Source organism: Podarcis liolepis (assembly GCF_965112155.1).
Source record: "Podarcis liolepis genome assembly, chromosome: 13".
NCBI lineage: Eukaryota > Metazoa > Chordata > Lepidosauria > Squamata > Lacertidae > Podarcis > Podarcis liolepis.
The window spans coordinates 489476-514004 of record NC_139573.1 but is presented as its reverse complement, the minus strand read 5'-3'; the positions used below and the strand labels follow the sequence as shown (position 1 = coordinate 514004).

Below are 24529 nucleotides of genomic sequence, written 5' to 3'. Positions count from 1 at the left end.
ATGCTCATTAGCACTTGTGATCGAGGAAGAACTGAAAGGATTTAGATGATGAGCGTAAGCAGCGCACCCTTCCCTCCCTCTCTTGAGTTTTCTTTCTCCAGAGCAGGAGCCCAGGACCAGCTGCGCGTGTCAGGCACCCCAGAGGTGCTTTCCTTGGGGAACCTTCTTGGCCGACATGCTGAGCTGCTTCTTCCCTTAGATACAGAAGCAGGAGGAACAGCTTCGCGTGAAAAAGGCTCTCCCCTCTGCCGCCTCTGAACTATGACCGTCTGCAAACCACGGTTCTAAATCTATACTGTCCTCTTGCCCACGGGAAGGTTCAGGAGCAGGGGGGCAGCCCCCACCATTCCTCCTCAGTCCAGCCCCTGACAAGAGGAGAGGGGGCAGTGATTCCTACAATTTGCATAATTCTGTCAGGATCTTCCTGCCTCTTTCTCACCTTGCCCATCTTTGGTCATCCTGTTTCCGTTTAACAACAAGGCGAAAGACTTGTGATCGTGAGCAATGATCTGAATCTAGACATCTCTGTCTCCAACCTGCCTTTACACCCCCTTGCCATGGGGTGGGTGGATCCCACTGGGGAGCTGAGAATCCTGCAATGAGCAACCCTATATTTGCATGTATTGATAATGCCTGATGTGTGTGAACTCAGGATATTCCTGAATGCCTTTCAGGATGCAGACACCATGGGGGCTTTCGTGTCGTATTAGAGTTATGTCAATCTCATACAGAGATAAACCATATCATGAATTCAGATTAACACATATCTCCTGACACTCTAGGCGGCAAAGTTGAGATCCATCAAAATCTGGGAGGTTTTTGATCTAAAAATATTGACTGAATTTCTAAACAAGTATTATGACCAAACAGGGAACCTTACCGGGAGAGTTCATGATCCTCCAAGTCTCCTCCATGACTTCCTTATGCAGAGCTCTCTGGGCAGGATCCAGCAACGCCCACTCCTCAGCCGTGAAACAAACAGCGACATCTTCAAAAGAAACTGAACCCTGAAAGAAAAAAGGTCCATTTCTTACACAACATAAAGATTATTTCCTGCACATTCCTCTTTCTGCCTGCATTGCATTAATCAGATTTGTTTGCTGCACATTTTGACTGTGGTTGCATAATTTAATGTTTTGGGAATCTTTCATGCTGTTTTTAATGATGGGTATGAATCTTAGTGAAAATGGATGGAACTGTATGTTTATTTCTTCAAATCATTCTGTCTGTGCAAGAATGAGAGTTTTCCAGATTTGACAGAAGAAAAAAGAGCAGGAGAGAGATTCATTTGCCCCCAGAAACGCACTGGCTGCCCCCCCCATCCTTCCTCCCCCCCCCCGGCTCCTTCCCCGCACCTGATCCGGTTCCTCAGCCGCTGCTTCCCCTCCACCAGGAGGAAGAGATGGAGGAGGAGGTCTTGCCGGCATCCTTCTTTCACCTGTGAGAGACAAAGGGAAGTGGGGAGACAGGAGTGCAGGATGCTTCTCTCAGAGGTGCATTTGGGAGTTTGCCCCCATTTCATATTTCACTTATGTTCAAATATATCTCATCTCCTTTGGCTTCTTGGACCCAAGTGTCATACCAAAAAATACTGACAGAAACCACAGATTATTTTGAGAATAACAGGTTGTGGCCAGACTGAGAAGAAATTCCTTCCTCCTTACCCAGCGGCCCCTCTCTGGTGTCCAACGAAGTCCTCTCTGCCTCAGAGGAATCAGGACCCATTTTTGCAAAAAGATCCTTTCCCTGTAAGAGCAACAAGGATTCAAACAAAGAATGAGAACTATTAAAAAAGGAATGGCAGGAGCAAAATATTTAGGGATGTCCAATATAGCACCTTGGATACTTTCAAAAAAGGATGGGATTTGGGGATCTTCTCCCTCCTGTTTGGAGCCCCTTGGGAGAATTAAGAGGAAAGTCTCTCTCACCTGCTTCCTCTCCTCCGCCTGACTCAGGAGGAAACCTTCGGCCAGGGCCACTGCCTGGGAACTGGTCTCTGCTCCGCATTCCCTCACCCAGCTCTCCATCTCCGCTGGAAGGACAGCCAGGAACTGCTCCAAGATCACCAGGTCCAGCATCTCAGCTTTTGTGTGCCTTTCTGGCTTCAGCCACTGGTGGCAAAAGTGGTAGAATTGGCTGCAAACCTCTTGGGGTCCTTTGGCCTCCTGGGAGCAGAACTGCCTGAACTGCTGGCTCTGCATCTCTGAGCGAAGGGTGTCCTCCTCTCCCAGGATCTTCTGCCCAGAGCTTTCCCAGAATCCCCCACTGCTCCCAGTTTCCATAGCATGACCTCTTCCTGCTCCAGGGCCAGCTGAGTCTTGCTTATGCATCTTCACTCCCAGGAAGTCCCCAAAAGATCAGAAGGAGCCCCTTGGGCCTCTGCAAAGTTCTGTCCGTCTGAACGAGAGATGCTGGCAAATTCTACAAACAAAGACCTTGGTCTGTTATAACGGGAAGAAGGTTGTTCCCTGCGTAAGCGTAGATGAGTCTTGGAAGGAACCAAGACTGGACTGCACCCCAGCCCAGACTCTGAGCTTTCTTTAAGGAAAAAAAGGAAGAAGGAGAAATCTACTAGTCCTAGTTTTAAACTATTTTTCTTATAGTGTTTTAATGTTGAAATCTGCCCTGGAATCATGAGGTGAAGCGCATTTAAATAATAGGATGCCTAATTAATTATTATAATAATTAAAATAACAATAATGTAGCATAGCATAACCCCCCCCACCACATCTGCTTAGAGGTTCCCAGGTGGCCTCAGTGACTAGCAGTGCCTCTGGCTAGTTTGCCAGCCCCAGTCTCTTTGGGACGAGAGGAGGAGGCCATGGTATTCCATGCTCTGGATCCAATGGGATCATTGCAATGCCCCCCATGTGCAGCTGCCCTTGAAGACAACTCAGAAACAGCTGCAAAATGCAGTCCTCAGATTATGGGCTGGGCTCCTTCTCTTTATTAATTTCATTCACTTCTGGGCCCAGTTCGTGGGACTCACAGGATCCAAATATCTGAAGAAAGGCCTCCTTCGCTATACCCCCCCCTTGGGGGCTCAGGGGGGCCCTCTTGGTGGTTTCCCCACTCCAGAGCTTTGGGTGGCCAAAGAGAGGGCAGCCTGGTGGCGGTTCCTCCTGGGGAATTTCCTGGCCCCTTCCCCTCTTGACTGAGCTCTCGGATGCCTGCCCCACACCCCAAGCTTCTTTCACTGAACCCCAGAACTGCAGAGCTGGAAGGGGCCCTGGGGGTCATGTGACCCAACTCCCCGCAATGGAGGAATCTCAACTCACACATCCTTGAGAGATGGACATCCAAACTCTGCTTAGAAACCTTCAGGGAAGCAGAGATTCCTGCTTTGCAGGGGGTTGGATTAGATGACCCTCCGGCTCCCTTCCAGCTCTACCATTCCATGTTCCTATAATTCTCACAGGGGCCTGAATGGGAAGCCCCCCAGTAGGGCTGGGGCGCAAAAGCCCCTCTCTCCCCCTGCGCTCTGATACGGAAGGAGGAAGGGGGGGGGCCAACCATTTCCCTCCATCGCTACCTGAACGGGCCCGAGGCGATGACCTCTACAGTGCCCAATCCTTCCTGGTACCCTCAGCCCCCACATCGTTGCACAAGCACCACACTATACCCCTGCCTTACAAATAAAAGGCTCTTTCCTGTCTCAATCCCTTCCTATGCCTCCCTCTTGCCCTATTCCAAAAGCGAGTTGACCGTATCATACTACGTCCCCATTCAAAATACTGAGCTGCGCCTTAGCCAATCACAGCCATGCATCCATCCTGCAAGAACTGGCTCAGGCAGCTCAGCGAGCTCTTGCACGCCTCATTAAAGCTGCTGACAAGCTACTGACGGCCCCCCACAGCGAGAACAATCGAACCGAAACTTCCGACCTCCTAATCCAATCAGGACCTTGCTACAATGTATCCGTTTTGCTCGTAAACCTGTCAAAACCTTGTTACAATGTATCCAACTTTGACCGAGGCTACGGAACAGGTTGGGAACCTTCAGAACCTTCCGAAAATCATATAAAATCAACCATAGCTCCGAATTCCTTGCTTTCAGCGTCATTCAACCCAGCTCCCTTTGGACTCCATGATGACACCCTGACCTCCATAATCCCTCAAGCGGCAGGGCACGTACACAGGAACTTCTTAATCCTGTCAGATCGTCCTGCCTAACCCTTCCTCCGGGCAATACCAGGTGGCAGACGATGCATATCACTGTCCCTTTGTCTAGCCACCACCGGTACTCAAGAAATGTTTACTTATGTATATCCCTCACTCTGCACATTCCCCCCTCCCTTGTCTCAAATGCTAATCAGTGTAACCCCACCTCTCTGTAAATATATTCATGACGTGTGTAAAATATTCATGATGTAATCCATGAAACCCAACCTTCCCATAATGTATTCATGACGTTTCGTGCACTGTATTCTGGGACTTGGAGGGAACTTTTAAAAGTTTATGTCACCCCATTCTCGGGGTTCAATCTCGTCTTGAACCTGTTGCGCAATAAACTCGGATCTCCGCATCTTGCTCCTTTTCCGGCTGAGCTTATTTTCTCCGCTAGGACCCGCGGACTCAGTCCGACGCACCGGGTGGCTTGGAACTCCACGCCCGGGATTTTTTCCGTAACATTTGGCGCCCGAGCAGGGACGAGCGGTTCTCCCGTGTTGCTGACCGGGGGCCCCGAATCTTCTGCCGGCTCCGGGCCAGTTTGCCCGAGAAGACCCTCTGGACCTCCGGCCATCCTCCGGGCGGTAATCGAACGTCCCAGGAGTTCAGCCGGGGAGCAAAGGGACATCCAGCCGGCTTCTACGATCCCGGGATCTACAAGGAAGACGCGTGAGTATAGGAAACCCAGTGCACTGGTGGAAAGGGGGGTGGAAGTCTCCTGGCAACTGAATTCTCTGCCTTCCTCTCTATCGCTCTTTCTCGCCTGTCCCTTGGTCCAAGTGCTGAGAGAGACCGTGGACTGCCGCTCGGCCCGAAAGGGGGGCTCTGAGCTCTATCTCTTTCTCTCAAATTCTCCAGTCAGCCGCACCAATCGAGAGTCCGAAAATAAGACGGAGAGACCCGGCTTGAAAGGACAGCCGACTCCCTGCAACGGGCATCTCGGTTGAAAGCAAGGGATTGGAGTTCTTCTTCCGAACTTCCCGAGCGCCCTTACGGAGGGGGCAGGAAGGGGTCTTGCTTTCCTATCAATTAATCCCAGCCGCACCGGTCGGGCCACGTAACACGTGTATCGTGCGTGAACCCGCTTCCGATAGCAAGGGGGATTTTCCGTCCGAAACTCTATCAAGGGATCACCCGATCTGGCACCGCACGGCGCGGGCGTTCAGTAGGGTCCCTCTTCCGAGATTTAACGATAGGTAGGAGGTTGCCAGGAGGGGAACCCGAGAAGAGTTGGGTGGAACTTGGCAGAGTGGAGAGGAACCCCTGAGAAGTTGAAGAGTAGGAAAAGAAGGAATAGAGAATAGGCAAGAAGAGCTCTCTAAAAACCCGCTAAGAAGTTGCTAAGCAGCAAAACCTTCCCTAAGCCCACACCCCTAACGACCCCTTTTCCCCTCTCTTTACCTAGACACGCGTGAATAAAATGGGTACCCAAGCCTCCAAACACGAGAGGGCTCGCTCCGGGAGGAAGGCTTCTAGGAAGCCATCCGAGTCCCAGAGAGACCCCGACTCCCCTCTTGAGTTCGTCATCTCTTACTGGAAATCAGTTCCCGGGCACAAATTGTTATCGAGACAAAAATTAGAAGATCTCTGTACACGCACCTGGCCCACTGGAACTGCCTCCGCAAAACCAGAGTTACAGTGGCCAAAGGGGGGCTCCTTTAACGAAGAGCGCCTACAATACCTTAAGAAGTACCTGATGGAAGAAAAACCCCGCCAATTAGAATACCTAGCCACATTTGAGACGGTCAGAGGACTGCTCCAAGCCACTAAAAGAGCCACGACCTACCAACTACCTATCTTAAATCATGGAAGGTCGCCTCCGCCCCCTCCATACGAAGGACACCCAGGGGATGACTCCATGGAACAAACGCTCATTCCATTCTACTATGGGCCAACTATTCAACCCACCCCTAGAGAGGACTCAGACAGCGATGAGAATGTAGAAGACCAAGGGGCGCGTGGGGTTGCGAGCCCGCGGTTAACGAGGCAGCGAGCCAGAGTAATACAAAGCGCCACCTTAGAGAGCTCTAATCTCCTGTCCTTGAGGCAGCGAGCCAAAGAAATACTAGAGGCCACTTCAGGACACCCTAGCCTCCTTGAAAAATCTAAAGAGAACCCCGAAAAATCTCAAGAGGTCCCAGAAACATCCAAGCAAGCGGATTCAAATCAGGCAGACTCCGCAGCAGTCCAGATGCCCTTAAGGGCCCTGCCGATCCCACCCCTACGACCAGATGGACCCCCTCGAATGGTGTATACCCACCAGCCTTTCTATACGGCTGACCTGGTAAATTGGTCAAATCAAATGCCATCATTAAGAGACGATCCGGATAAATGCCACCGTCAGGTCAGCGCCATTTTTTCGACCCATAAACCGACCTGGCCAGACATTCACGTTCTCTTAAACACCCTCTTCAACGAGGCCGAGAAGGCAGATATTCTGGCAAAGGCAGGAGAGGCAATCGAACTCCCCAACTACCAGGCAGGTCGCCGAGAAGGCTTAGAGCCGCTCACAGCTCAATGCTTACGCACCGAGCCGACGTGGGATTACAATACTGCCGACGGCATCTGGTATCTGGACTTATTCAAACGGGCAATCCTAGACGGCATTAAGGCCGCTGGACAACGTACTGTCAACTGGACGAAGGTCCAGTCCGTTTTGCAAGGGGCAAACGAACACCCATCTGATTACTATACCCGGCTAGTCTCAGCCATCAAAACATGGGGGGGAATCGACCCCGAAAAACCCCAACACGAAGTCATAGTCAAAGGCTTCTTTAAAGACCAAGCCTGCCCCGATATAAGGAAGGCCCTGAACTTACAAATAGGGTATGATGGCAAAAGTATCAGTGAAATTCTCTCAATCGCCAAATCTGTATATAATTCACGGGATGAGAGGAAGAAAAGGGACCCCAAACCCGAAACCGAACAGATCCTTGCCCTGAGTATGGACTTAAACTCCGGAAGGGGCAGGGGTTTTAGCCGAGGAAAGGGAATTCGAGGAGGAGGACCTCCCCATTCCCTTAGACCATGGGGACCAGCCACCGGAGCCTGTTATTACTGTCAGGAAGAGGGACACATAAGAAGATTCTGCCCCTACCTCAATAATATAACTTATGCAGCGCCGCATCCAAATCCAACTTACGGATACGGGAACCAACCACCCATCCTTCATAACCCTCCACCAGCCACGGCCACATATCAACCCCAACCGCCTCCGAGTGCATCTACCCAAAACCAAAGACCTCCACCAGGACCAAGGACCCAGATGCCCGCTATAACGCCGTCCACCCACCCGTGGACTAACGCCACGGCACCTCCCTTGCACCCACCTAACCAACCCTTTCCTGATGACCAAGAAACCTATTGACAATTAGGAGGGGATCCCAACCAAACCCTGACCATCTGTCCAGTCCTTACGTTATCCTCTGAAGACCCATTTTGCACGATAGAGATCGATGGCCATCCGTATCAATGCCTACTGGACACAGGAGCCACATACTCTACTTTAACCGATAGCCACCTGAAACCGGGTCCGGAGACCAGAAAAGTTATGGGTCTGGATGGGATACCCCGCACTTGCCCACTATCACGTCCTTCCAAGGTTACCCTCGGACCGCTACTGGCCGAGCATACCTTCCTTCTAACTAGCAGCCCGGTAAACCTTTTGGGAAGGGACCTACTTTGCAAACTGAACGCTACCATTAAGTGCACCAAGGAAGGCATCTACCTACACATGCCCGAAGAATCCATCCCATCCTTCCAAGGAATAGTTGAGGAGGAAAAGACAGACAGACAATTCCCAAACCTACCCCCGGAATTGGAACGAGATTTGCCCTCCTCTTTATGGGGCACCGAATCGACCTCAGTGGGTCTCTTATTATCAGCGACCCCAGTGAAAATTACCTACAGGACTGACTTACCCTTTCCCTGCACAAAACAATATCCCTTACCCAAAGAAGCTATCGAGGGGTTAACTCCTATGATCGAAGACTTCCTCGAGAAGGGAATCCTAGTCCCTTGCGCATCCCCATGCAACACCCCAGTGCTCCCAGTAAAGAAGCCATCGGCAGAGGGGGCACCAGTTAGATATCGTTTTGTGCAAGACTTGAGACTCGTGAACCAATTTGTCATACCTCGACATCCAGTAGTGGGCAACCCGAATTCTTTACTGAACGCCATACCCGCAGAGACTAAGTGGTACACCGCGGCGGACCTCTGTTCCGCCTTCTTTAGCATACCCCTAGACCCGGACAGCCAATTTCTCTTCGCCTTCACCTGGGGACCTAGTCAGCTCACCTGGACTAGATTGCCCCAGGGTTACGTAGAATCGCCCGCCATCTTTTCGGCCATCCTACACCAAGATTTACAAGACATAAATCTCCCAGCTGGCTCCGCCCTTTTACTCTACGTAGATGACCTTCTCCTCTGCTCCATTAGCGAGGAAGCATGTAAAACGGACACTAAGCATCTCTTAACAGAACTGGCTAGAAAGGGACATAAGGTGTCGCCAAAGAAACTACAGTATTGCAAACAAGAAGTTAAATACCTCGGGCACATCCTAGGAATAGGCACCCGAAGTTTGGCAACAGACAGGATAGAGGCAGTCACTAAAATCCCCCTCCCCAAGACTAAGAGACAATTACGGGGATTCTTAGGAATGGCTGGCTTCTGCAGAGCATGGATTGCGGGTTACAGCGAGATCACTAAGCCCCTGTCGGCTATGACCCGCCAAGACCACCCAGACACTCTAGTTTGGGAGGAAGAGGCATACAAGTCCTTTGAACGACTGAAACAAGAACTGAGATCTGCCCCCGCCCTAGGCTTACCTGACTACAGAATTCCTTTCAACTTGTTCGTCCATGAGCAAATGGGGGTGGCTTCGGGGGTGTTAACTCAGCCTTTCCGAGACCAGGAGAGACCTGTGGCATACTACAGTCTTCAACTAGACACAACCGCAAAGGGGGCGGTAAGCTGTCTACGAGCTATAGCCGCCGCAGCAATCCTCCTGGAGAAGGCTCAAGAGACAGTTCTGGGGCACGAAATCACTATCCATGTGCCCCATTCCGTCTCTACCCTATTAACATTAAAGGGGTGCCATCACTTTTCCAACTCCAGACTAAATAGGTACGAGGCCGTCCTGCTAACACCTTCAAATGTCACCATCAAGCGAGTTAACTCCCTCAACCCAGCCACCCTTCTTCCCCTCCCTAATGACGGGACCCCGCACCATGACTGCGCCACCATAGTCCGGCAAGCCGAAAAGCCCAGGGAAGACCTGGACCACCTACCTTTAGACAACCCAGATATAATACTCTACACAGACGGCAGCTCTAAGGTTGTCGAAGGGGAAAGGAAAACAGGGTACGCTGTGGTCACTGATTTTGAAGTCGTAGAAGCCAATCCAATAAACCCGCAATACAGCGCCCAGGCTGCAGAGTTAATAGCGCTTATACGTGCCTGTGAGATATGTGAAAACAAACGAGTTACAATCTACACGGATAGCAAGTACTGTTTTGGATTGGTGCATACCACCGGCCAAATTTGGTTACAAAGAGGCTTCCTAACAGCGGCTGGTTCAAAAATTTCACACGCTGCCTTAGTAGAGAGACTCTTGACGGCCATTCACCTACCTACCGCGATCGCAGTCGTCCACTGTAAGGCTCACACTCGCGGTAGAGATCCAATTTCAAAGGGGAATAGACGAGCAGATAAAGCAGCCCAGTCAGCCGCACTCCGCCCCCCAAACAACGATTCGGAATTTCAAGCTCCACAAATCCCGCTTAACATAGACACTACACAAATTTACGAGGAAGCACCCGAGGAAGAAAAGACCCTCTGGCGATCTGTGGGCGCAGTCCAACACAATAACGTTTGGGTTCTCCCAGATGGCAGAACCGTCCTTCCAAAGGCATGGGTTCCAAAATTGGTGAGGGTCCTTCATCAACAAACACACTGGGGAAAAGGGAGACTGATAGAACACGTAAAAAGATCCTGGTACGCTCCTGGACTTGCGGTCGCAGCCACAACAGCATCGAAGAACTGCGTTACCTGCAACTCTTATAACCCCAAACGACAACCCAGAACGCCACCAGGGGCTAGACTGTGGGCATTTGTTCCATTCGAGAGCCTACAGCTGGACTTTATCGACCTACCGCTCTGCCAAGGGTTTAAACATGCGCTGATCATAGTGGATAAACTCTCCTCCTGGGTAGAAGGATTCCCTTGTAGAAAACCCACTGCCTCTGTAGTGGCCAGAGCCCTCCTACAGGACATTATCCCTCGGTTCGGAGTGCCCCGTCGCCTAGATAGCGACAGAGGAACACACTTCACAGCTCAAATAGTACAATTAGTGGCCAAAGCCTTACGAATAAAATGGGATCTCCATACTCCCTACCACCCACAATCTTCAGGCCAGGTAGAACGAATGAATCAAGAAATTAAAACCCAATTAGGAAAACTCTGTAGACTCACTGGACTGAAATGGGTGAATGCACTCCCGTTGGTCCTTCATAATATACGGAGCGCACCGACTGGACCATTGAAGTTGTCCCCCTACGAACTTTTATTTGGGAGACCTCCCCCCGTCTATAACACTCAGTTCCCACTCTCAGAACTTGAACTGGGAGAAGCGGAACTTACTAACTATGTCATTCAGCTCCAGACACAGCTACAACGACTCCACCAGTACGCGGCCGTCGAAGGACAAAGTCTACCCATCGACGTGCAAGCCCACTCCTTCAACCCAGGCGACTGGATCCTCGTCAAAGTCTATCAGAAGGAACCCCTCCAACCCGCGTGGGAAGGCCCCTACCAGATACTCCTGACGTCACCAACCGCCGTAAAGTTGGGTGAGAAGAATTCGTGGATCCATCACACGAGGTGTAAGTCCTCACCCCCCCCTCAAGAAGCCGAGGAAAACATCGGGGAGGACTTCACTTTTTCAACTCCACCCACCCCACCAACTTCGTACATTGACGACGACGACGACCAACAGACCGGACCAGATCGGGGTCAGAATCGGGCCCAACAGACCGGACCAGATCGGGGTCAGAATCGGGCCCAACAGACCGGACCAGATCGGGGTCAGAATCGGGCCCAACAGACCGGACCAGATCGGGGTCAGAATCGGGCCCAACAGACCGGACCAGATCGGGGTCAGAATCGGGCCCAACAGACCGGACCGGAGCCCACCTCAACCAATTGGACATCCGAGATCGTCCCCGATCCCAATACCATCCGAATACGCTTGAAACGCACTGACAGCGCGCTTTGACAGCTTCTTTGACAGCTCCACTGACAGCGCGCTTTGACAGCTCCTCTGACAGCTCCACTGACAGCGCGCTTTGACAGCTTCTTTGACAGCTCCACTGACAGCGCGCTTTGACAGCTCCTCTGAGCGCGCTTTGACAGCTTCTTTGACAGCTCCACTGACAGCGCGCTTTGACAGCTCCTCTAACAGCTCCACTGACAGCGCGCTTTGACAGCTTCTTTGACAGCTCCACTGACAGCGCGCTTTGACAGCTTCTTTGACAGTTCTTCTAACAGCTCATTCCCACAGCCTTCCGACCTCCTCATTCTCCAATGCTTTGCCTTTCCCGGACCCTAACCATGAACTTCTTCATTTTCCTTGCCTACCAGACTTTGACCTACTCCTCAGCCATGCCAACTGATCACTGCACCGGCTTACCCACGGATTACCACTTCCTGGACTATCACCGACTTGAGACGGGTGGGAAGTCGAACCCCAACCGAATGGGGGACTTTGACTTTTGCCTCCCCGAGTCCCGGACATTACTACGACATTCCCTCGTACCCCAGCTGACTGACAACGAGTATTGGGAACTTTTCATCCGAGACCAAACCCTACACCGAATTGGGTCAGCCGCAGTCACCCTCGACCACTCCTACTACCGCCTCACCTGCAAGAACGGGACCCATTTCCTATTCGGCAACGGGGAACTCTTGAGGAGCCCAAATTGGACCGAAATCGAGAAAGGGGGGGCCGCACCAGCCTACACTGACGCAACGAGCCCCTCCGACAACCTGATTTTCGGGTTCCAATGTCTCCTCATGACCCCGGAGCTCCGAAAGCCGCAACTACAAGGACTTTGTCTAAGGAATTTCTGCTGCCTTTGGAACCTCGGAATTACCCACGATTGGAGAGGAGCAGAATACCTTGAGGGCTGGTACCATCCAGCACATCCCTCACGCTCCCCCACGTGGGATAACGTGGGACCTTTACGATGTGGGGGCATAGCCAAAGACAGGCGCCTCTTAAATACCACCGACCCCCTTCATCCCCTCGGCACAGCACCACGAAAACTCGGCGCGGACCCTTCCTCCCCAGGAGAGGATCTCCTTTCCTCCTGGGAACAGAACTCTTACATTAAACTCCTCGGCCAGGTGGCCAAGGAGGCACCCTACCCTGAATGCTGGATCTGCGCCCATGCTCCCAGCCACCTCCAACAGAGCCTTCCCCTTGTTCCGGTCCCGGTCACCATACAACAGTTCCGGTCAGGGGACGTCGCCTCCTGGAATCTAACTGCGTTGAACTTGACCCACCAATACCTTTACCTCACCGGCCCGACAAAGGGTCCGCTTTGCCGCACCTTCACCGGGGAAGGCACCTTCATCGGCTCCAGCACCTGTACGTCCAATTTAGAGCTTTTGTCCACCGGCCATGTCACCATCACGGACATGACGGGATCCCGGACCTTTCCAAACCTTACCCTTGCTTGGGCCACGGTCATCGACCACCCTCCAACCTGGCAGCCCCAACCCACCGACGCCATGTTACTGCAAGCCTTCGCCTCAGGAAGAATGGAGTCATACCTCAGTGGTTTGTTCTGGGTATGCGGTCATCGTGCATATACCTGGGTGAGCCCCCATATGTCCGGGTCCTGTTTCGTCGGGTACATCATTCCCGGCATAAGGATAGTACCACACCTGCCCCCTGGGAGGCAGAGGAATAAACGGGAGGAAAAACAACTGTCTGACTTATCCGATGTTGCTGCCAACGGAGAGACCGTGGGTCGAGCACTCTTTCCTGCCTACGGGGCAGGATCCAACCATGTCGACATCCTCCGGCTCACCGATATCCTCCTCAAGTTCATGCAGGAGGCAACCGAGATCACGGACTCCCTGATGTCGGAACTGTCTGAGGTGAGACAGCTCAGCTTACAGACGAGGATCGCTACGGACTTTCTACTGTCCAGTCAAGGAGGAACCTGCGCTTTAATAGGTACCGAGTGTTGCACCTACGTAACTGACCAGTCTCTAAACATTACAGGACACTTGAATAACATCCATGAGTTAGCAGGGAGGTTACATGACATACAACACGAGGGACTGTCTGACGTTGACTTGTGGGGATGGCTACCAAAGCTGGGGTGGCTCCGACAATTGATTAAGGTCATATTACTCACAACTCTTACGGTTGCCTTTTGCATTTCTGTCCTTTGCTGTGCCATACATTGTGTCTCCCCTTGCTGCTCTCTCCTCCGCCTCCCGACTCAATCTGCTCCTCTTCCCTTTCGAGCCTATTCCCGCTCCCATAACGCTCCGGTCTTCCCCGAATACGTACAAATGAGACACCTGGGGGAAGGCGAGTATGAGATCACAGGGGTATAGGGTGCGGAGAAAGGATTTGCAAGTTCTAACAGAACTTTAATGCAAATCTATCTCCGAATGGGGGACTGATACGGAAGGAGGAAGGGGGGGGGCCAACCATTTCCCTCCATCGCTACCTGAACGGGCCCGAGGCGATGACCTCTACAGTGCCCAATCCTTCCTGGTACCCTCAGCCCCCACATCGTTGCACAAGCACCACACTATACCCCTGCCTTACAAATAAAAGGCTCTTTCCTGTCTCAATCCCTTCCTATGCCTCCCTCTTGCCCTATTCCAAAAGCGAGTTGACCGTATCATACTACGTCCCCATTCAAAATACTGAGCTGCGCCTTAGCCAATCACAGCCATGCATCCATCCTGCAAGAACTGGCTCAGGCAGCTCAGCGAGCTCTTGCACGCCTCATTAAAGCTGCTGACAAGCTACTGACGGCCCCCCACAGCGAGAACAATCGAACCGAAACTTCCGACCTCCTAATCCAATCAGGACCTTGCTACAATGTATCCGTTTTGCTCGTAAACCTGTCAAAACCTTGTTACAATGTATCCAACTTTGACCGAGGCTACGGAACAGGTTGGGAACCTTCAGAACCTTCCGAAAATCATATAAAATCAACCATAGCTCCGAATTCCTTGCTTTCAGCGTCATTCAACCCAGCTCCCTTTGGACTCCATGATGACACCCTGACCTCCATAATCCCTCAAGCGGCAGGGCACGTACACAGGAACTTCTTAATCCTGTCAGATCGTCCTGCCTAACCCTTCCTCCGGGCAATACCAGGTGGCAGACGATGCATATCACTGTCCCTTTGTCTAGCCACCACCGGTACTCAAGAAATGTTTACTTATGTATATCCCTCACTCTGCACATTCCCCCCTCCCTTGTCTCAAATGCTAATCAGTGTAACCCCACCTCTCTGTAAATATATTCATGACGTGTGTAAAATATTCATGATGTAATCCATGAAACCCAACCTTCCCATAATGTATTCATGACGTTTCGTGCACTGTATTCTGGGACTTGGAGGGAACTTTTAAAAGTTTATGTCACCCCATTCTCGGGGTTCAATCTCGTCTTGAACCTGTTGCGCAATAAACTCGGATCTCCGCATCTTGCTCCTTTTCCGGCTGAGCTTATTTTCTCCGCTAGGACCCGCGGACTCAGTCCGACGCACCGGGTGGCTTGGAACTCCACGCCCGGGATTTTTTCCGTAACAGCTCCTTCCAGCAACTGGGACTCAGCAGCATCTCTGGGGAGACAAGAGCCCAGCCCTCGAGGATGAAGCCCCCAGGAGCCTCTCCTCCTCCTCCTCCCTGCCCTGGTCCCAGCCTTGCCTCCTGGGGCGGGGAGTTCCGCAGGCTTGTTTCTGCCCCGCAGGAAGAAGTGCTTTCTCTTCTCTGCCCCCTCCCCTCTTCCAACAGTCTCAACTGATTGCATGGGTCTCGCTTTCCTTCCCTCCCCAAAGCTATGGATGCAAAGGAAGGAAAGAGTCGCAGACATCCTGTGCCCTGGTCCCCCTCTTCCATGCATTGTAGAGAGTAAGGGGGCAGGAGCCTCTGTCTCCCTGGACTTGGGGGTCCCTCCATGCATGAGCTGAGCACACACACCAGGGTCATAGCTTCAGGTAAGGCCCCCTGAAGGGGCTGTATGTCCATGATATGTCCCCGAGGGCTGCGCTTGGGCAGTCAGTGAGGTACAGGGTGGCAAGGAAGGGGTTGAGAAGTGGGGCCACAAGAGAGTGGGGCAAGGTGGGTGTTGAGCGAATGAATAAATACGTGCATCAGCCGCCAGCCATAGCAATAACATAAAATGCAGCTTACAGAGGATAAAGGTAAAAAGTTGATTACATAAAATACATTTTGGGGGTGAGGATCAATAGTCAAATGATGGTTCTTATTCTGACTGACCCGGTTAAAACCCTTGCACCTTTTGCTGTCACCTGTACCTCTTGATCTGCCAAGAGAATGGAGACTGCAACAATGGTTGGGCGACCCGGAATAGACAATAATAGAGGGGTAACAACCTCCCTCCTCAAACCTTGTAAAGAGAGACATGAGCCACTGATTCCATACTGCCATCTCCACTGGGACATCACCGTGTTTCCAGTGGGATTTTTGAGAATCGCCCCTAGAGGGCAGGCAATAATAATAATAATAATAATTTATTATTTATACCCCGTCCGCCTGGCTGGGCTTCCCCAGCCACTCTGGGCGGCTTCCAAAACAAATATTAAAGTACTGTAATACATCAAGCACTAGAAGCTTCCCTAAGCAGGGCTGGCTTCATATGTCTTCTGCCAAAGGCAGTATATTCGACCTCGCGAGAGTAAAAGCGTGCCTCTATTTCGGAATGTTTAAGTTAGACAAATGGAGTGGCAAAGAGTCAGAATGACGAGGCACAAGGCGGGCCTTGGGAAGAGATCTTTGGGGAGCGATCCTGCTCCTCCTTTGCCCCCTCCCTAAGAATAAGAGTTTCCGGGGGTCTCGGTTGGGGGCGGGGTTTCCTTCCCCTCGCTGGATCTCCTGCCCAAGGAAACGGGGGGGGGGAGAGAGAAAGAGGTGTCCCCTTTCCCCTCCTCCCCCCGGACCAAGAACAAGGAGCTGCTCTGAGGCCTTGGTGTTTCCAGAGGGGGGCAGCCTGCCCCCCTTGCCCCCAATTCCTCGCCTCTGGACCCTCAGCAAACCTGGATCTCCTCCCCCTCCCTCCCCCCGCGGAAGTTCCTGGGGGGCGAGAGACTTTCCCTCCAACCCCCTGCATGAGGGATGCTGAGAGAGGAGGGAAGGAAGGAAGGGGCTTCCAGAGCCGGGGGGGGGGCCTTGCCTGGGGGGCGCCCCCTGACGGAAGAGAGAGGAGACTCACCCAGCGAGGCAGCCTGGGCAAGAGCGACCAGAGCCCCACTTCCGGGGGAGGGAGGGAGGGGCTTGGGCGCCGAAGGACCTGCCCCTTCCACTATTTCCTGTCCCCTCTAGGAACCCAGCTCCGCTCCTCTTGACCCTTGGAATGCCGGGCGCCCCATCTCTCCCTCCAATCCCGAGAGATTTCCTAGAGGGACCCTCGCTCTGGAGGACCCGCGCCCCCCGCCAGGATTCCCCGTCCCCTCTAGGAAGGAGGCTCGGCTGCTTTTAACCCTTGCGACGGGGAGGACCAGGGGGAGGGTCCCTGGCTGATAGAGATGCTGCTGAGAGTGTGGAGCCTGGGCCCTTCTGCAGGCCAAGCAGGTCTCCTGCTCCTGCCCTTCTAACCCCAGCAGCTCCACGCCGTCTGCACTGCCCTTGGCCAACCTCCAGGGGTGGCTGGACTACAACTCCCATCAGCCCCAGCCAGCGGGGTCCATGGTGAGGGATGATGGGAGCTGCAGCCCAGCCTCCTTGGCAGGTCTCTTTCCGCAAGGGATGCTCTCGTTCCTTCTCAGAGACGCGGCCAGGGCCCTTCTGCATGCCCAGCAGCTGTCCCCAGGCCCTGAGCTAGGGGGGCCCTTCCCAGGGGACTCAAGGGGCAGAGCTGTGAGCTGGGTCTTGCCTGGGTCTTTCACCAAACAGCCCCTTCATTCCAGAGTATTTTTATATTTTCCTTTATGATTTATGACCTTATTTTTCATTTATTAAAATTTGTATACTGCCTTCATTGGAAGATATCAGGGCATTACGCAGCATTAACATTCAAAATAAAAACATCAATTACATAATAAAAACAAAAGTGAAACACACCAATATTTCCGTCTCCCACAAAGACGCTGAAAATGATAAAGTTTCATTAGCCAAAGGCCTGATGGTTATGTTGTACTTTCTTAAACACCCTTCCAAACTCTCAGCCAATCAACAGCCCCTCCCCCAGATGACATTGCCTTAAATCTATTATAATACTGAACCTGACTTACTTTTATTACATAAATGACTTTGCTAGAGGAATACACAGCTTTAAATACAAACACCAGAATATGGCACCCAAATTTTAAGCAGACACAAATGCATGAACAATTTCTAAGAGTCTCATGGGAGAGCCAGTGTAGTATATTCCCTAGAGTATTTGACTACACCCTGGGAGACCTGGGTTCAAATCCCTCCTTGGCCATGAAGCTCACTGGGAGACCTTGGGGAGCCTAACCTAATACTCAGTTATTCTCATGATTGAAAAGGAGGTGAAGAACCATGTGACCCCACAAGAACAGAACAAGAAAGGAGATTCTGACTAAACATCAAGAAGATGCGTTGCAGTTGGTTAGACTAGATGACCCTCAAGATTCCTCCCAAAGCTACTATTGTATAATTCCAGGATTTCCCCCGCTGTGAGTTCTTTCATGGGAAGTGAGATTTCCTTCCAGCTGAAGCTCTTTCCATATTTTAAGCACTATTCGGGTTTCTCCGTCGTATGAATTCTTTGGTGGGAAGTGAGACTAGCCTTCCGACTGAAGCTCTTTCGACACTCCAAGCAATTAAATGGTTTCTCCCTTGTATGAATTCTTTGATGGGTTTTGAAATGTGAGCTGTGATTGAAGCTCTTCCCACATTCCAGGCACTGATATGGTTTCTCCCCACTGTGAATTCTTTTATGTCAATGGAAGTCTCTTCTTATAGTAAAAAACTTATCACATTCTAAGCACTGATATAGTTTCTCCCTTGTATGAATTCTTTGATGGGAAGTAAGACTATCCTTCCAACTGAAGCTCTTCCCACACTCTAAGCACTGATATGGTTTCTCCCCACTGTGAATTCTCTTATGTTGATGGAAGTCTCTTCTTGTAGTAAAGCACTTCTCACATTCCAGGGACTGAAATGGTTTTCCACCTATATGAATTATTTGATGGTAAGTAAGACTATTATTCCAATTGAAACTCTTTCCACACTCCCAGCATTGACATGGTTTCTCCCGTGTATGAATTCTTCGATGAGAAGTGAGACCGGAGCTCTGACTGAAGCTCTTTCCACACTCCAAGCAGTGATAGGGCTTCTCTCCCGTATGAATTCTTTGATGGGTTTTGAAATGTGAGCTGTGATTGAAGCTCTTCCCACATTCCAGGCACTGATATGGTTTCTCCCCACTGAATTCTCTTATGTCGATGGAAGTCTCTTCTTGTAGTAAATAACTTATCACATTCTAAACACTGATATAGTTTCTCCCCTGAATGAATTCTTTGATGGGAAGTAAGACTATCCTTCCAACTGAAGCTCTTTCCACATTCCAGGCACTGAAAGGGTTTCTTCCCAATAGGATTTCTTTGATGGGAAGTGGCATGGGAGCTCTGACTGAAGTTCTCTCCACACTCCAAACCTTGATATGGCTTCTCCACTGTGTGGATTTTGTCCTGTTGTCCCTTGTTCTTAATTTCTAATTCATCACCACCTGCAACGAAGAGAGGAACAGATCAGAGCCTAAGAAAGAAATGGAGTTCCCAGTTTTTGAATAATGCTAATGAACATTTGTGATCTGAAGATGGGAAGTCTTTTTTGAATTTTCCTATCTTGGATAAGGGAGGATACACACAGGAAGGTGATGGAGAGCAGATGAAGGGCTGAGGAAAGGGGACAAGGCTCCCAGGTGGGAGCTGGGAGGGTTCGCTCTTCTGTGTCTGGAATAAGGATACAAAGAGCTTGGGCTTAACATACTCTAATTTCTATTCTATTTTAATTGGAAAACTTTCAATAAAAATCAATTTCTTAAAATAAAAAGTCCCTTTGCTCAACCAAAAATGGACAGAAACAAAAACCTGACAGAAGCAACACTCAGAAAGCCTATCCACATCCTGATCCTTGTGCAAAAAGAGAGAAGCAGAGGAACAATATCCACAGACAAAACAGTCCCCAGCCCTCCATGCAAGGTGAGCTGTGGGTGTGAGAATCCCTGGCACTCTCGGTGGCAACGTTGGGATCCATCCAAATATGGGAGGTTTGTCACGGTGAAATATCTACTGAATTACAAAACAGATATTATGACCCAAGCGGGAACTTTACCCAGAGAGATCATGGTCCTACAAGTCTCCTCCATGACTTCCTTATGCAGAGCTCTCTGGGCAGGATCCAGCAACGCCTACTCCTCAGCCATGAAACAAACAGCGACATCTTCAAAAGAAACTGAGCTCTGAAAGAAAAATATCCTTCTCTTAGGCACCATAAAAATCATTTCCTGCACGTTGCTCTTTTGCTTCCTGCCTGGGTTGTTTTAATTGGATTGTTCTGCTGCACATTCTGATTATTGGCGCTTATTTTAATGCTTTAATGGAGTTATTTCATCGTGTATTTTAATGATGGGTATGACTCTTAGTGAAAATGGGTGGAACTCCACCTTGTTTTATTCAGATCAATATGTCTATGCAAGTCTCAGAATCCCCTGTCTCCCCCACCCCTCAGCCTCTTTCCCCCCAAGGCTCCTTCCCCCTACCTGATCCGGTTCCTCAGCCGCTGCTTCCCCTCCACCAGGAGGAAGAGATGGAGGAGGAGGTCTTGCTGGCATCCTTCTTTCACCTGCGAGAGACAAAGGGAAGTGGGGAGACCGGAGTGCAGGATGCTTCTCTCAGAGGTGCATTTGGGAGTTTGCCCCCATTTCATAATTTAGTTATGCTGAAATATATCTGATCTTCTTTGGCCTCTTGGCCCCAAGTGTCTTCCCCAAAACACTGACAGAACCCACAGATTAGTTTCAGAATCAACCAAATGGAATCAAAAGAAGAAAACTTCCTTCCTCCTTACCCAGCGGCTTCTCTCTGGTGTCCAGCAAAGTCCTCTCTGCCTCAGAGGAATCTGGTCCCGTTTCTGCCAACAGATCCTTTCCCTGAAATAGGAACAAGAATTTGTAATAGAAAATGTGGAGATGGGTGAGAAAAGGAATGGCTGGGACAAAAACTGGAGGGGTATCCAATGTCATTCCCAAAAAAGGATGAGATTTAGGGTCCTGCTCCCTCCTTGGAGTCCCTTGGGAGCATCCAGAGGAAAGTCTCTCTCACCTGCTTCCTGTCCTCCGCCTGACTCAGGAGGAAACCTTCGGCCAGGGCCACTGCCTGGGAACTGGTCTCTGCTCCGCATTCCCTGACCCAGCTCTCCATCTCTGCTGGAAGGACAGCCAGGAACTGCTCCAAGATCACCAGGTCCAGCATCTCAGCTTTCGTGTGCCTTTCTGGCTTCAGCCATTGATGGTCAAAGCGGTAGAGTTGGCTGCAAACCTCTCGGGGTCCTTCAGCCTCCTGGGAGAAGAACCACCTGAACTGCTGGCTCTGCGCCTCTGAGCGAAGGGTGTCCTCCTCTCCCAGGATCTTCTGCATGGAGCTTTCCCAGAATCCCCCACTGCTCCCAGTTTCCATAGCATGGCCTCTTCCTACTCCAGAGCCAGCTGAGTCTTCCTCATCCATCTTGAGGAAGAAGTCCATCTTTTCTTTGACCAAGTTCTGTCTGTCTAATTTAGAGGTGCTGCTACATACTGCAAAGCAAACACATTGCTTTTAGGAAATTGGTACACGGTCAGAAGAAGAAGGTCTCCTGAGCAAGTGTGGATGAGTCTTGCTAGGAACCAGAGTATGACTACATCACAGGCCAGACTCTGAGCTTTCTGGAAGAAGGAAAGGAAGAAGAAAGGAGAAGAAGAAATCCTCTTGCCCTCCTGGAAGGAAAGTGACCAGGCCAGAAGTGGAGGCAAATCAAGCGGTTTTTGTGAGATGAATAAACCTGGTGGCTCCTGCCTCTCGGTGTTTTCAGCCCAGGAATGAAGTTAGAACAATGATTCCTTTGTTCCGAGTGTAATGTGGGCACTAGGCCAGAGTGGGGCTCCTCAAGAGTTGCTCTCCCTCCCACCCCCATTTCAGGGCACTCTCCTTTTCTGCTTCTGCCTCGTTTTCTAGCGCTGTGCATCTCCAACGTCCTCCAGGCAGACTCCTGGGGTGGGATCCCTTTTTATCTGTTCTGAGGGTCAGATCCTGATCTGGCCAAGCCCTTGAGGGCCAAATGGGCGAGGCCAAAGTTCATGTGGGCCGGACCAAAGGACAGCACTAAGAAGCAAGTGCAATACTGCACCCATGCCCCCCCCCTTACTGAAGCCCCACCACCTTGAGAACACATCTAATTCCCCTCTCAAACAGCTGCTTTGGTGGCCAGTTCATTTCCTGGCCCAATTCAAGGGGCTCACATTTGGTACCCCAAATATCAGAACACCAGCCGGACTGGGGTGCAAGAGCCCCCCCCTCTCTCCCCCTGCGCTCCTTCCAGCAACTGGGACTCAGCAGCATCTCTGGGGAGAGAAGAGCTCAGCCCTCGAGGATGAAGCCCCCAGGAGCCTCTCCTCCTCCTCCTCCCTGCCCTGGTCCCAGCCTGGCCTCCTGGGGCGGGGAGTTCCGCAGGCTCGACTCTGCCCCGCACCAAGAAGCGCTTTCTCTTCTCTGCCCCCTCCCCTCTTCCATCACTCAGGCTTCCTTTTTATTTCTCCGGTGCATTTTATGTCCTAATATTTCCGTCCCCCTACAACCTCTGCTAATAAATGGGACTGATTCCTCATTTTGAGGGGGGTTTATTTTCAGGCCCTTCCCTTCCCAAACGGCTTTGCAGAGAGGGGGGCAGGAGCCTCTGCCCCTTGACTTGGGGGTCCCCCCGCTCCCACTGCATCCCGGGGACCCCCCCTCTTCTCCCCAATGCAGAGACTCACCGGCTCCCCGGAGGCGGCATGGATGCAGCACGTGCAGAAGAGAGAGACAAAGGCCCCGCCTCCTTTTTAGGCAGGGTGGAGAGGGAGGGGCTTGGGCTCGGGAAATTCTCCCCCCAACCCCCCCCAACACCTTTATTTTCTCCCCTCTCTAGGAATCCCGCTTAGTCCCTGTTAGCCCTTGGCAAGCCAGCTCCCCCTCTCCCCCTCTCCCTCCTGTGCCGGGGAGTTCCACAGGTGAACTCTGCCTTGCGTGTAATTTTACCTGTCCTGAATCTTCCAGCATCCCGACTCCTTGGATGTCTTTGAGTTCCACTGTCAGGAGATGCAACTCTCCTTCCACTTTCTCTAGGCCAGGCTTGGCTTTTGAAAATTAGCGGGGGCTCAGTAATTAGCTAATTGGGAACCCCTGCTCTAAAGTCTAAACTAAAGAGCCCCAAAGGCTGCAACCTTTCTTCATAGCCAAGTCTGCCTTGATCATTTTGGCAGCCCTTTTCTGAACCTTTTCCAACTCCCCAAACATCATGAGGAGAGGCGACTGTGCCCCCCATGAGGTTACGCCATGGATTTGGGATCAGGGGGGCTGCAGGGCTCTGTCCGGGGCCTGTTGTTGCTCAATCTGTCGATAAACGACTTGGATGGAGGAATTGAGGGGATGCTCATCCAGTTTGCAGATGACGCCAAACTGGGAGGGGCAGCTAATGGCACAGAATTACCATTACAGATTGGAGAACTGGGGGCAAGTTGACAAAATGAATTTCCATAGGGACAAAGGTCAGGTGCTGCACTTAGGCAGGAAGAACCAGATGCACAAATATAGAAGGGGGGACATAGCAGTGCATGTGAAAAAGATCGAGGGGTCTTGGTGGACCCCAAGCTCCACCTGAGTTCACAGTGTGATGCAGCTGAGAAGAAGCGAATGCTACTCTAGGCAGCGTCCACAGAAGTCCAGTGTAATACAGTGTAAATTAATACGTAGTTTAGATCTACAGATGGTTCATTCTTCTTGCTGTGCAATGACAGAAGATTGGTGTGCATAAATCAAGCTGGTTTTTGTCGCTGAAGGGCACACTGGAATGAGGGGACGCGCCATTCCAAAGTTGTGCTTACTGGGAGGATGCCCGGAAAGGTCAGGGAGACTTAGGGGTCAACCCCAGAGCATCATAAATCCCAGCAGGAGTTCCGCTCCTTCCTCCTGGGCCGTGTCAGGAAAGTGGTGGTGGGGGATAAGTGTTCAGACTCCTGGGCTCTCACTTGTGGGCTACCCCAGGGCTCTGTCCTCCCCGCATGCTTTGTAATATCTACATGAAGCCACTGGGAGACATCATCCAGGGGTTGGGCTGGGTGTTCATCAGTATGCGGATGATACCCAGCTCTACCTCTCTTTTAAATCAGAACCAGTGAAGGCGGTGAAGGTCCTGTGTGAGTGGAGGCAGTTGGAGGACAGGTGACGGCTAACGGATTGAGGTTGAACCCTGACAAGACAGAAGTACTGTTTTTGGGAGACAGGGCAGGATGGTGTGGAGGATTCCCTGGTCCTGAATGGGGCAACTGTGCCCCTGAAGGACCAGGTGCGCAGCCTGGGAGTCATTTTGTCCATGGAGGTGCAGGTCAAGTCTGTGTCCAGGGCAGCTCCAGCTAGTACACAGGCTGAGACCCTCCCTGCCCGCAGACTGTCTGGCCAGAGTGGTGCATGCTCTGGTTATCTCCCGCTTGGACTACTGAAATGCGCTCTATGTGGCGCTACCTTTGAAGGTGACCCAGAAATTACAACTAATCCAGAATGCAGCAGCTAGACGGGTGACTGGGAGCAACTGCCGAGACCACATAACACCAGACCTGAATGACCTACATTGGCTCCTGGTACATTTCCGAGCACAATTCAAAGTGTTGGTGCTGACCTTGAAAGCCCTAAATGGCCTCGGCCCAGTAGACCTGAAGGAGCGTCTCCACCCCCATCATTCAGTCTGGACACTGAGGTCCGGCTCCGAGGGCTTTCTAGAAGTTCCCTCACTGCGAGAAGCATAGTTACAGGGAACCAGGCAGAGGGCCTTCTCGGTAGTGGTGCCCGCCCTGTGGAACGCCCCTCCCATTAGATGTCAAGGAGATGAAG

The 24529-nt window shown here is 51.4% G+C and overlaps 3 protein-coding genes across 3 annotated transcripts in view; 1 reads left to right on the top strand and 2 right to left on the bottom strand.

The window, feature by feature from the left end:
* Positions 1-24529, top strand: part of LOC310692010 (uncharacterized protein) — a 155165-nt gene that overhangs the window by 46852 nt on the left and 83784 nt on the right. The window lies entirely within an intron of this gene.
* Positions 1-24529, bottom strand: part of LOC310692013 (uncharacterized protein) — a 51353-nt gene that overhangs the window by 2181 nt on the left and 24643 nt on the right. Inside the window, exons 7-9 of the mRNA XM_083472372.1 lie at positions 20481-20562; positions 1356-1438; positions 881-1007 (exon numbers count right to left, since the gene is read on the bottom strand). Of these exons, the coding sequence (XP_083328498.1) occupies positions 881-1007; positions 1356-1438; positions 20481-20562 (292 nt within the window). The remainder of the gene's footprint in view (positions 1-880; positions 1008-1355; positions 1439-20480; positions 20563-24529) is intronic.
* Positions 1445-15835, bottom strand: LOC310692039 (zinc finger protein 165-like). Its single transcript, XM_083472426.1, has 3 exons — positions 15737-15835; positions 1929-2421; positions 1445-1746 (listed from the first exon to the last, which is right to left on the bottom strand). Exons 2-3 carry the CDS (start codon positions 2328-2330, stop codon positions 1609-1611), a joined length of 540 nt encoding a protein of 179 aa, XP_083328552.1. The 5' UTR covers positions 2331-2421; positions 15737-15835; the 3' UTR covers positions 1445-1608.